Source organism: Tetrao urogallus (assembly GCF_951394365.1).
Source record: "Tetrao urogallus genome assembly, chromosome: 10".
Taxonomy (NCBI): domain Eukaryota; kingdom Metazoa; phylum Chordata; class Aves; order Galliformes; family Phasianidae; genus Tetrao; species Tetrao urogallus.
In genome coordinates, this window is record NC_136823.1 from 7,143,051 (window position 1) to 7,156,711 (window position 13,661).

General features: G+C 46.9%; 1 protein-coding gene across 1 annotated transcript in view; it reads right to left on the reverse strand.

Annotated features, from left to right (window-relative positions):
- BICD2 (BICD cargo adaptor 2) overlaps positions 1–13,009 on the reverse strand; it is a gene marked incomplete at both ends in the record, with an annotated part of 74,194 nt that extends 61,185 nt beyond the window's left edge. The window contains one exon of the mRNA XM_079540540.1: positions 12,770–13,009. Within this exon, the coding sequence (XP_079396666.1) occupies positions 12,770–13,009 (240 nt within the window). The remainder of the gene's footprint in view (positions 1–12,769) is intronic.
- Between the last annotated feature and the right edge of the window lie 652 nt (positions 13,010–13,661).

Here is a 13,661-nt window from a genome sequence, read left to right on the forward strand (position 1 = left end):
TTCCTTCAGTCCTCTCAAAACCCAGTCAAACAGCTAACATAGCTCACGTGCTCCATTTGCTAAAATCTAGGTTCAGCTACTTCATCCTTCAGCACTGCCTAAAAATAAAAAGGAAGAGGGGAATCATGAAAATGAATCCAGTTTTCAGAACTGTATCCCAATATTAAGCACCATACTATGTAAAACAAACAAAAAAGTAGTAGAAGAAGCAGAATAACAGAACAGTTGAGACTGGAAGGGAAGTCTGGAGATCATCTATTCCAACACCAGCTTACAGCACAGCCAACAACAGCAGGTTGCAGAGGACACTGTCCAGTTCAGCTTCAAACGCTCCAAAGATGGAGACTCTATCACCACCACTAAGCAAAGAAAAGAAAATTAGAAAATAAGTTAAGCATGGCACGTTGGGCTTGTGGTTAATTACGTATGCGCTACACTTCAGTCTTTAATTTTTATAGACTGTTCTGTAGCAACACAAACACACCAGAGGCTGAGCCAAACAACTCCGCAGCTGGAATTGTTCCAAGTGACTCAAACAAGCTCTTAAAATATTTCTGCGATTACTGAAGGATCTTAGAACAAGACGCCATTCTAACCAGGCAGGGGAGGAGGGGGGAAGGTTTTGAACACCCCCACTCCCCAAACACCATTCTATTTAGCCATTTAACTGCAAGCCAACTCATTTCCCAGGGATTAGATTGGGTATTTTGGCTTCAGCCCACCTTTAAATAACTTCCTGAAGTGGACTCACAATAAAGAACAGTGGCTGCACTCGTTCAGAAAAGGTACTGATTGTCTTTCAAAAAAAGAAACAACAAAAATAGCTGCCTTATATTTTGCCTGTTGTGTCTGAAACCAACATAGCTGAAACGAAGCCGCTCACAAAGCTGGGAGCTAGCAGATGTCATGCTCAGAACCCTCAGACCACAAGAGCCAAGAAGAGTCACACACATCTGCACAGTCCTATCAAAGATTACTGCTAGGCCATACATCCTGAGCTCGACACCACTGTGAGGTAAATCTTGCATATTCTCTCACGCTGGAAGTACTACATGCTTGCTGCAGCTTCAGCCACCTAAATGCTGCTGTACAGCAGTTACCCAATGGAATATCCCTCCTGCACCACTGTCACGTGTGTACAGCACCCAGCACATCACAGCACCCAGAATGAGTCACCCCAGATAAACCACCATTTGATCAAGAAAAGCATCCACAAACATTGAGTGGTTAATCTGCTGCAAGGTCACTGTCATCTCTCCACCAGTGACAAACCGAGGCTGTCTTGTACAGATAAACATCCATGTGTTCCATGCTGATACAGAGAGCTGCAAGACAATGGAATCATAGAATGCCCTGAGTTAGAAAGGACACATAAGAATCACTGAGTCCAAGTTCTGGCTCCACAAAGGAGACAGAACAGGCTGCCCAGGGAGGTGGTGGAGTCTCCTTCTCTGGAGATGTTCAAGACCTGCCTGGACGCCTACTTGTGTGACCTGCTGTAGGGAACCTGCTTTGGCAGGGGGGTTGGACTCGATGATCTCTGGAGGTCCCTTCCAACCCCTACAATTCTGTGATATGGAAGAGCTCCACAGTTTGGATGTGACTTACCCTGGGCAGAACACCTTCCTGCTAGTGCTGTGCCTCAGAGCAGCCTGGGACATGGCTCGGCATTTTCTAAGCCTGTGGTGTACATGCTTCTGCATGTGGCATCACTGCAATGTTAGCACAGTAAATATAGACATTACAGTAATTGGTTTTTTTTGTTTTTGTTTTTTTTTTTTTAATGGGGGGAGGGGGTTCTCCTATTCCAGAGAGAAGCAGGAATATATGCACACACACGGGCACACACACCAAAAAATGATCTACACACACATATGAAAGCAAGTCCTAAACTTTTAAGAAAGATAAGACAGGCCTGTACTGGAGCAGCAACACTAAATTTCAAATAAACCTCCCAGTATTTCATATTTTATTCTATACTTTCACTTCTGAAGATCTTTCTGTACAAATCCTTGATGAGAAGAGCAAGGGGAGACTTTCTAAAGGTTATATAAAGTACTCTGCTCTCCAACTTCAGTGATTTCACAATCAACAATAATAAAAAACAAATCCAAACTCCCATGGGCTTAGGAAGGAACAGATGACCTAAGATGAAGGCGGCTGGAGCTGGCTCAAGCCTTCAAACATGCAACTGCAGCTTCTCCTTGTTACGGGTGGGAGTGAGGAGCAGGGACAGAGCCGCCTGCCACCCTTACAGCGTGCAGCTCAGATCAGCCCTTCTCTGCTCCAAGCCAAGTAAGAGCACGGCTCTTTCATACACAACATGCACAGCGAAAGGCCGGAGGTGGAGAGCATGTGTATGTACACACAGGAGTAACAAACACAGAGAAGTCTGCCCCCCACCACAAGGCACTCAAGGTACGCCTATTCTTTATGAACTTCCCACATAAAACAAAAATTTGTGTTGCGCTAGTTGTGTGCCATAGGGAAATGTGCATTCATGATGATAGGTCTGACATGTTCAAATAGAGGTCTTAACACAACTCAACAAATCGTGTTATTTTAACCAAGTCTATCAGTTTGGTGTTTAAAGCCCTGCACTGTACCGCAAGTAGGAGAGAAGGTGCTCATCTTGAGGACTGTATTTAAGGCTGTTTTATCAAGACTGAAGTATGCAAAATTTGGCTTGGAAATAGATTCTTGGAATTTCAGGGTGCATTTCCTTTCTCACGAGGGTGAGAAGAATTAGGAATTCAATCTCTAAACAGAATTAAAGAAGGAATGAATTTTAATCCAAGATTAAACTCCAGCAGTAAAGCATAAAATCTAAAATCCTTCCCCTTCGGCTTCTTTTCTTGCAAATTTAATGAGGAAAACATTTTTAACAGACTCGTTGACACAGTAAAGAAACTTGTGATGCTGTAAACTGAGGATGCAAGAGGACGGTTTAAAAATGAAGTCTGCTGTTTCAAAAAGCAAATAACCTACTCCTGTGCCAGGAGGCTTTTGGCTGTTTCCAAAACGAGAGAGTTCAACACTCTTCCACTGGTTTAAATTTATTTAAAACAGCTGTGTTCTCAGAACAGCCATTCTGAGAACAGCTACTTCCTGCCCATTAAAAACGTTCCCAACCCATTTAAAATAAAGGAGGGAGAAAAACAAGACAAAAATCCGATGCTGCAATGGCAGAGCAAAATCCAAGTATTCCTGAGGGTGTCTCACTGAGCTTCCATGCTGCAGCACTGCTCTCCCACCAAACACCAAGGCACAACTCCAAGGAAACGCTCACACATCATTTCCCCATTGCCAGGGCAGAGAGGTCACCACCATGCTGCTCATGAGATTGCAGTGCCCTTCTGCACTGCCATTAAATCTCCCATGTTGAAAGTGATTAGACTATAACACAGCCTGTATTTTTTCGCTGTTTTCAGAAACGTTGCAACAAAGGCTCTTTGAAAGCACAAGCCTTCACTCACGTTCAGCTCAAAGCAGTTACAGAGTTGAGGGCACGACGTTGCATACACATTTGTTTAGGTTAGGGGTTTAAGATTGGAAACATCTGTACAAGGTTAGATGCACAGTTAACACTTCGTACATGCAAACACAGAACTATATTAGGAGTATCAGAGGTTTTAAACTATCTGGCACGTACAACCCAGCTACTGGAGTCGTGGAATTTTTCCTATTCCAAATAAAAAGAGAAGATGCTGGGACAGCTCAGGGACTTTCTAGCCTTTGTGGCTGCACTGAGAAACAAACCAAGCAAATTCTTGATTTCTCCTGCCTCTACTCTGAGCTCCAAAGACTATAGGCATATATTGTTTTTTTTTTTTTACTTAATAGGCACAATTCCTTTCCTATTTTGGCATTTAACTCTGGCAATACTGCCAGTATATATTCAGCACAGAAAGACAAGACTTTGCCTAAGGAAAACTGTTCCCAAGACTGCACCAGGAGTTGTCTCTTTCCTGAACGGGTTTCCTACACAAGTAAGGGCACAGACCTGCTCTGCACATCCAGTACAAGCCCAGCACGTGGCAGAAAAGAGGTCCTCTGTGTCCTAATAATTCCCTCTTGCTTCAGTCAGCTTTTCTGGCAGTGCTTTCTTAACTCACCTGTGAATCAGTCCTGCTGGAATGGCCCTTAATCTCACTGAGGTCCCAGAGGATCTTGTCACAACTGAATAACCAGATGTTGGAGAAATCTTACTAATAATTAGAAAAAATGCATTACAGTTCTGCTCTCATTGGCTCATTGTGATCTTTGCAATTGACATGAGGGGAGAGATGAGTGCCTTTGTGCCCATTTGAATCAGCTCCCATTGCAGAAATGCCAGGAGGGAAACAACCATTATACCCTAGCACAAGCAGACTGGAAAAAAAAAAACAGCAATGTTTGCCAAAGTGATTATGGATTGAATCAATGATACAACTATCCAAGAAGTTTGGATTCAAAATACAATTTTTATTCAAAATACAGATGGGAAAGAAATTGTGTCACAAAACTAAAAATAAATGCAGTGTAATAATCCAAGCCACAATCTTCTTTATCTTAATTTTTTCCCCATCAGAAAAAGAAAAGCTCCACACAAACACAAGTCATGCTAAATAAATAAACTTGGCTTAGCAAAGGGATATCAAATTCAACAAAACATTCTGCTTTTCACACATTTGAAGTTAATTCATTTGCACTATTTAGATGTCGATTTAAGGTAGCTATACAGTATGCTAAAGATCCTACTTTGTCACCAGGCTTACTTGTTATGTACAGAGGAGACAGATTTTTACACGGCAGGATCTCATTCATCTCGGAAGCCAAGCAGCCATTCAGATTTTAGATGAACCATCCATATTGTTAGGAAGGAGCAGAAAGCTGGCTGGCAAAGGCCAGAGCGCCCAGATTTATTTCAGATTACAAAGCTTATCACTCCATTGTCACTGGGAAAAAAGAAAACCAGGGTATTTTCTGGAGGACGTGGCCAGGTCAAAGCCTTCTTAAAGCACTGACGTTCCAGAGGGTGGGCAAAGGTTTGCATTTTCTTACACATTTGGTCACACTAAAAATGTTGCTGTATTCCAAATGCAGATTGTGTTTTTAAAGCCCTGTGCTACCAGCACAGCTGTAAGGTGCAGGAGAATATCCCCACAGTGCTGAGAGACACAATGAAAATCAGTACCAATGCGTGAAAAGGACTTCTGCAGTGGGAAATGGCAAAGATTGAACCACAGACGTTGGAGGAGAAAATAGAATCACGTGGAAAAAGAAATAGGATGGGAAAAGTTACACCTCTCGTTATATCACTGTTATTGACATGACACGTTATACTATATAGAAGACTACAAACCTGAGAGATAAAATCTGGGCTGGACACAAAGAAATCAATCACCACTCCTCATTTCAAGAGAGGTGAGTTATGTTAAAAATAAATCCACATTTTTAACAGTGGCTGGTTCTAACCCCTTTTTGGTTACAAACAAATGCTTCGTGGCAGTGCCACCAAAGTGAGCTGAGTGCGAATGCTGGCAGGAAAACACCCTGGGATGAAGGTGCAGTGTATGCCACCTCCATACAACAGGATACGCTCCAAACAAACATCCTTCCCCAAGCACTGACCTCAAAAAGAGACTAAAAAAATCAATGCAACAAAATCTCTGCACGTAGGAAGCAATAAAACCTGGCTGGTGTGGGCAGGTGAGAGGGCAGTTCAAATGTCTGTTCAGTTGGCACCTATATTGGAGAAATAAGTTTATCCATCCATCAAGGCAACAACTTTCCTGCCTAGAAACCAGAACTAACTGACATGGCCAACTGCTCAGCATGCAGGACATGCAGACACACTCCCAGTGAATTTCCTGCAACAACACCTCGCTGCCTGCAGCCCAGCGCTCGGCTGCACCGCTCCACAAGCACCAATTAAAGGGCAACAACAAAAATCACAGAGACAAAGGACTGCAGCACAGCACAGGGCCGTGCAGCGCACCACAGGACACGCCGCTCTGTCTGCACAAGCTGGGTAGGCCCTAATATGGCACGGCTGCTCCCCATCCCAAGCACCAAATACGGCACGGGCTGAGGACAAGCCGGATCCAGCCCAGCACTCGGTTCCAGCTGGGATAGGGTCAAAATTCCCAATTCAGCTCGTGGACAGGCACTCAGCACACAGAGCTGAGCACAGCTTTCCGTACATGAGCAGGAGTCCAGTTCACTGCTCCTCCTGAGCTCCCGAGATGAGCCTGCCCACTCCAAGGCAGGGCAGGGGACAGCTCTGGGTGCCAGCTGTCCCCTGGGCTCATCCTAGAAAGGGCGCAGGGGCAGCACCCACACGGGGTTGTCCCAGCAGGTATGGCAGGCAATGGGGGAGAACGGAGTGGAGGAAAAGCATGAGACGGACACGAGGAAGGAAAGGGCTGGAACGAGAGGAAAATAGGAAGAAGCCCCAGTTCTCAGCTATTACACCTAAACCCAGCTACCCTCCAAAATGGAGGCTCCTGCATTCATTCGGATGGCTACATTTATTTATGTCATTTCCCCCCTGCTAAGGTTTTGTGGATCATCTTTCAAACCCATGCTATATTCCACTGTTGCTCAGTTACAGATCTGAACAAACCATTCCCTGCAGTCTGCCAAACGCAGAGAAAGAGAGCAAATGAATGCCTGGAGGATGAATCACCCTCTGGAAGTCATCTTACGGCCCCACACTGCTACAGATTAGTCACAACCTCACATACAGTAGAGAGAAAGAGGAAATGGTGAATCTATTAACGCCACGGCAGCGCACAGCCCTGTAACTGCTGTTTCCACCCCTCTCCCCCTCCTAGGGAAAGCAGGCAATTTTCCAAATCATTAGAATTTTCTTTCAGATTAGAAGAAATATGTTCTTCAACTCAAAGGGATAAATTAGGTATTAACACCCCTGAAACTAGTGAGCTTGTTCCAGCAGGGTTTGAAATGGCAAGCAGGAGCTGCGATTTGAAACGGGCCGACTGCAGGGATCGCCGCAGCGGTTTGAAGAAAACCGCCATGAAGCAAAATGCTGTGACGGGGCTGGAGGCTCCCAGCAGCAGGCAGGAGGTCTGACACAGCAGGGATGAACAAACTTCCGCTGGTACAAAAGGGACGACAGAACATGCAGCCCATCAGAACCCCCTTGGGTTCACCCAAGCCCCTAGCAAAGCCACTCGGCAGCCCTGAGCCCAGCACACGGCCCCAGATCTGCAGAGCCTCAGCTGTGATGTGCCTCAGTTCCTGAGTGCAGTTCACCACATGCCCTCCACTGGCACAGCTAATGCCAAATGCTGCGGCTCTTCCGAGGAAAAAATAGCAGATGGGATTGCTGCTGCCAAGCTTTTGTCTCATGAAACCTTGGATTTCATCGATTGTAGAAAATTCAAAACAAATGAATGTTTGCATGATGGTCAGGGACAGCCTTCATTCTCGGCCAAGGCACAGATAAGCATCACAAACAAAAATAAAAAATGAGTTTCACAGTTCACCAAGGCCCAGCTCTCAGCTGAGCCTACTGGAACATCAGGAAAGTCACTACTTCTGTAACAAGCTTTTATAAATTTAATTCAATCTGAAGTTCTCAACTGTTCACCCAAACATTTGTTGATGTTCTATTTAAAGTAGCATGTCCTGCATTTTACAGCAGAAAGCACAAGAAGGAGTTGGGCATTCTCGTGAGGAAATCACTTCAAGCTTTCAGCTAGAGCAAATCAAGCAGCACTGGCAAAGAAAAAGCAGCTGAGAACACGAATCCATACAGGTTGCTCATTTCCAGTACAGCGGAAAAAACTGGAACGTTCAACTTTTCAGGCTTTGTTTTGGTAATATGTAAGAAAGGTATCTTTTCCAAAATGCAGCAGCAAATGCCCATAGTGCTCCAGACATCAGATTAAAATTTCAGGTGGCTGCATGCTGACTGTAAACCAACTGTTATTGATCTAAATATAAGGAGTTTGGTTTTCATGGGAATGCCTTGCTTACCCCAACAACCACAGGTTTGTCCAACTTCACACCAAAGACAGCAATTCTGGACTCTCCTTCCATTTCAAGTGAGCAGGTGTTAAAGTCTGTCCGATCAACAGCCACCACCAAAGCAACAAGTTCACTGATATCACAGAATCACAAGGTTGGAAAGGACCTTCAGGATCATCTAGTCCATGTGTGTGTTCAAAACTGATAACGAGCTCCCCAGCAATTTGTAGCTGTCCCTTATTGTACATTTACACGCAGACAGACAGAATCACAGCCAGCCTATCAGGGTCAATTTGGGAAAACAAAACAACAAGAAGTCACACGTGTATTTTATGCACTACCTCCTTCTGTTTTAACAGATGGCTGGATGTAACGGTAAGGTCCTTCCCTTTCAACAGGGATCAATATAACCACTGAATTTGTCAGGAGGAGCCTGCAGAGGCATGCCCATGGCCATGGAAGTATTGCTGCTGACCACTGTCATGTACCATGGAAAGGCCTGCTCAAGCAGGTGTTGCACTATGGGCACACAAGACTGAATCCCAGCCTACCACTGGCTTGTTACTACTTGATCCCAACCATCTCTTTCCTTCACCTTTGTTCCAATACAGTAAATGAGCACAGCAATACAGCAGCACAGTAGGTAAAATGAAGTCAATAAACCTGATAACTATCTCATATGTCTGTCTGTAAGGTACACTGCATTTTTTCCAACGGGAAAAAGAATTATTTCTCCTTCGCTTTTGAATATACACAAGTTAAAGTGTTAAAATGGTACAGATTAAGTATCACATGTCCCATTAATTGTTATGTATGTGAGTGAATTAACCAAAGCAGAACCATCCTGAGTGAGCACTCCACTCAAGCAACACATTCAAATAAGCTACACAAATATTACAGCCTGGGCACGTATCGTCTCCATTGCAGAATATGCCCTGCTTCATCTTAATGAGAAACGAGGCAGCTCAGGGTTTCATTTGCATGTTTCTTTCGGAGACAGCTTCTAAGCCTATCCAGGAGTCCTCTACAAAGAGTTTGTGTCATGGAACAAAGTCAGTACATGGTCCTTAAAGGCAAAAAACAGTAACAAGAGCTACTGCCACCCTACAGAGAAATGAACAGTCACGTACAGCTCACTGCTTTCTCTCCAGGCATTCCTATGTCATCTCCAAAGAATATTTTATGTTAACCAAAGATTTCGTGAACATGTTCCCTTTGTCTTCTCCTCCCCATAAAAACAAAACACTGTTTGCAATACTCTTCTGAAGTGTTTAATGTTCACAATACCTTCGCCTTGGCTTGCTCATCAGAGACTTGGACATTCTGACTGCTGTATAACCTCCTACCATGCATCTGCTTTTGACATGAGGTACATTTGATGTTTTCTGAAGAGCACAACTTCACATCACCACACACAGCCTGTGTTGTGTATTGGGAAAAAATGAAAGAGATGTTGGGAAACTAAGGAAAGGCAGGCTATATTTTGATGAAAGCAAGTAGTATGAGAGAAAAAAAAGTAGGTCCCCAGTTGTATCAGTGCTCTTACTGCCTTTGTAAGCTTTCCACCCACCCCCTTCCCTTAAAACATACACAGCAAAGAAGGCCTTGGCATTAACTGCAATGTACTGACACATGCTTTTAGAATTTCAGGACAGCCACAATCTGCAAGCACCCTTTTACATTATTACAGAAATAAATAATTCATAACATAATCATGCCCCTGCATTCTGAGGGATTTAAATGCAAGTCTACATCACCAATACTGCATAACCATCTAATTTGAAAGTAGCTTTGGACAGCAGCCAGTTTCATATCTAACCAAATAGCTGTAAATCTAACTGGCATCTCAAAAGCAACTCAGAAGTACTAAGCAAAGCAGATAAACTCTTTTTCAAGCTAACCTTCCAAGCCACATTGTCCTACAAATCATCAGCATGCCAATAAATGAATTCCCATCACTTCTGTGAGCTTCAGCATACAAAGAGCTGATCCTACATACCTTCCCTGTGAGTACAGCAACCCCGGCTCAGGCAGGTAGGCAGCTCTCTAATTCACACAATTAGCATCCTCACAGACAAAGGTTCACAGGATGATTTCTCAGCTGAACGCGGCCTACAGAAACAATTCTTTATTGCTTCATCTCCAAGAGGGGACAAATAACAATCAAAACAATCAACATACAATGTGATATAGTGTTTCACTGAGTCAGCATCTGATTTCTCTAAATTGGGGGAAAAAAGACAATGTATTTCTAAACCATAATGTTCAGTAAGGTTTGAAATCAATTTCATTTCTCAGAAATAAATGTGGGACTGAAATAACTAGCAAGTTTACCTGGGAAGACGATTTCTACTTCAGTCTATGTATCTCAAATGGAAACAACAGAAGAAATGTGGCACAATTACCCTGAGAGATACAAGATGCAAACCAGCACCTGAGCAATGGAAGGACAAATTTGGGGAAAAATGTGCAATTGTCCAAGCACTCCAACTGAAGAGTTTGGTGAGGTGGAGAGCCTCAGTGCAAGGACAGGACAGCCACCCACTGTCACCAGGATGATCTGAATGGCAAATATTGTGTACATGCAGGTGGATTTGCAAAACAGGGTCCAGCTCTAAGGACGGCATGTACGCTCATCGAAGGGACAAAACTGTGAAGGCTACAGCTAGGAAATACTGCCACAATCACAGATACAGGGGCATAAGGGAGAAGCTGGCTGGGAAGTTGTGCAAGATCTGACAGCTGCAGCTGCAGAAAAGCCTGTACTTTCAGCAGCCTCTATTAGAAGGTTCCCACGCTCAGAGCCCATTTACCTTGGTATGAACAGGGCTGTGATATGGGATGCTTCATAACATTAAACAAATTAAAGTATAACCAAATTTACAACACCAAGCAAGACAGGAAACTTTGCTGTGTCTATGCATTACATGGCTTTATCCTATTGATGTCTCTTGATGTAGCGGAGAGAAATAGAACAAGATTTAAGGAGACTGCAATGTCTGTATTTTAAAAGGCTGAGTGAAGTCCCAGTTTAAGAAGCGAGAGACAGAAAGCACCCCTCTTCCAGACAGCAATTCCCCTGCCTTCCGCAGGAGCAACCCCATGCAACCTAAGGCACAATCCCTTCAAACTGCTATATGGCAAGTCCTGCGTGCAAAGTGCCTCTCAGTGTGCCTGGGAAAAGCAAGAAGTTATATAAACAGCAAAGATAAAAACCCTCCTTTAACAACACACCTCGTGTATCTGCTGCAGGTTTACAAGTTCTAATGAAGACCAGATTCCTCCCCAACATCACAAGAAAGCGAGAGGAGCAATGTTTTGCCCTGCGTAGTATGACTAGTAGAGTCCTCAGATTGTTCCCAGAATTGTTTGCCTCCCAGGTTTTGACTTAATTACAACAGGACATGCACACACAAAGCAAGTTCTCCAGAATATTAAAAGCAAAAAGAATGAATCATGGCTCATCCTGTCTTTTTTTTTTTTTTTATTATTCTTCCCAAATCTCTTCAAGCCTCTGAAATGTAGCTCTAAAAGAACAAAAAGCAGCTGCCTTCCAGCCATTTCTTGCCTTACGGACTAAATTCATGAGGCCCACAGCCAGCCAAGGGAGTGAGGTGTCACCTGTGACTGGGCCACCCCAGCATCGCCCTGCATTCAGGCTCCAGCTCAGTGAGGTCACACCAGTCTCCTTGCCTCCCCCGGTGCCATGTTTCCACATCCCAACTACCAATGGGTTCACTGATTTTCCTCCCCCTTCAGCACAACTCTATCACTCCATTTTTTAAGACTACTTCTGATTCCCTTATCTTTCACATAGCACCTCTACTTCCAAGGGCTGATGATGCCAACACACTTGTTCCCCCCAACATTTGTCCTGCCAGAACCAAGTCAATTCCAAGTGGCATCAGCCAGAGAACCATTTGAGGTGGGAGGGACCTCTAAGGGTCATCCAATCCAATTCCCCTGCAATGAATAGGGAGGTTCAGCCTGCATTTGGTTAGTAAGAGTACAGACATTTAATTCAAAATAATGAACCTCCTCTGCTTATGCTTATTTCGCTTTTATTATGTTAAGCAGAGTCCATCAGACGCACAGGATGCAGGAAGCGAGGGCGTTCACAGGTTCAGCCGAATTGGTACAAATTCATTTGTATTTACTTTCCCTTTGACACCGCATATTTTGATGTTACTTCAAATCCACATCCAACCGACGCAAGCAGCACCAAACACCAACAGCACACGGATCGCACTGGCCAAACACGACCACACGAGCTCACGTTTTGGACGGTATCAGATCTTTTGCAAACAAGGCAAGGCCTACATCAGCTGCAAAGCAGCGCGTGGTCTGCCTGCATAGAAACAGTCACCAAAATAACCGGGGCAGGGGCAGCCAGGCGAGTCCCACGGGACTGCGCTGCACGGGCACGGAGCGGCCGCTCACAGGGAGCGCCGGGTCCGGACACGGCGAAGCCAGCCGGCACGAGCCGTCCTTGGGGCGGCGAACATCTCGTGTCAGGAGACCTGACAGAACACAGCACCTCCACCGCCAGCGAGACAAGAACCGGCCAGCACGGAACCGCGTGAAGATGAGCGAACCGAAGCCAACTGCGTTTCGGCTGGGCACAAATTCAGCCGTTCCCGCACCGAGCCCTGCCCCCCCGGCCCTCCGCCGCAACGCCGGGAGAAGCGAGGAGCGTCCTCCGCATCCAGCCTTCAGGCTCGGCCCCGGCCCCGAGAAGCCCCAGGCGCGGCCCCAGGCTCGGCCCCGGCCCGGCGCTCCCCGGCTCCCTCACCTCCTTCAGCTGCTCCATCTCGGCGCGGATGGTCTCGTACTCCAGCTCCAGCTCCTCGTACTGCTGCTTCAGCTGCTGCTTCTCCTCCAGCACGGCCAGCCCGTACTCCGCCGCCTGGATCTTCTCGCGGGTGGTCTCGCCCAGCTCCTGGAAGAGCCGCTTGATCTCGCTCCGCAGCCACTCGGGCTCCGACTCCATCACCAGCCGGGCGTACTCCTCCTCCTCCATGCCCAGCGACATGTCGGCGGCGGGGGCACCGCAGCCGGCGGGCGGAAAGGCGAACGCGGGGCCCGTCCCCCGCTCCTAGCAGCGCCGCGGCCCGCGGCCGGCCACGGCCCCCCCTCCGCCGGCAGAGCCCGCTCGGGCGGCCATCCACGGACGCGGCGCCGCGCTGCGGAGCGCCCCTCACACCGCGCCGCCGCCGCCGCGGAACTCGCCCCGAGCGCCGACCGCAGTGAAATCATTCAAAGGAACGGCCGGCCCGGCGCCGCGCGGCGCGCTGGGAGCTGTAGTCCGCGCGCGTTGCCGCCCCACGGGGAGGCACCGCCCGCGGGACTACGCCCCCCACAATGCACCGCGGCGGCGCCGCCCGCGGGGAGGGGCGACGGGAAGGAGCGGAGCGGAGCGGCCCTCTGCCGGGCTCGGGGCGGCCGCGCCCCGATGGGCTCGGTACGGAGCTGGAGTCGGTGACGGGAAGCTGTGCAAGAAAAACAGCTTCTCGGCGGCGCGCGATGAGGAGGGCCGGCTCTCGGTCTCCCTTCCAGGAAGGCGCCCAGAGCTCAGAACAGCCGCGCTCAGTGCGTCCCACAGGGCGGAGCGCTGCACGGGGAGAGCAGCGCGCGGAGCCGCAGCCGGGATTGCAGGGCCGGGCCTGGCGCTTCGGCACACTTCC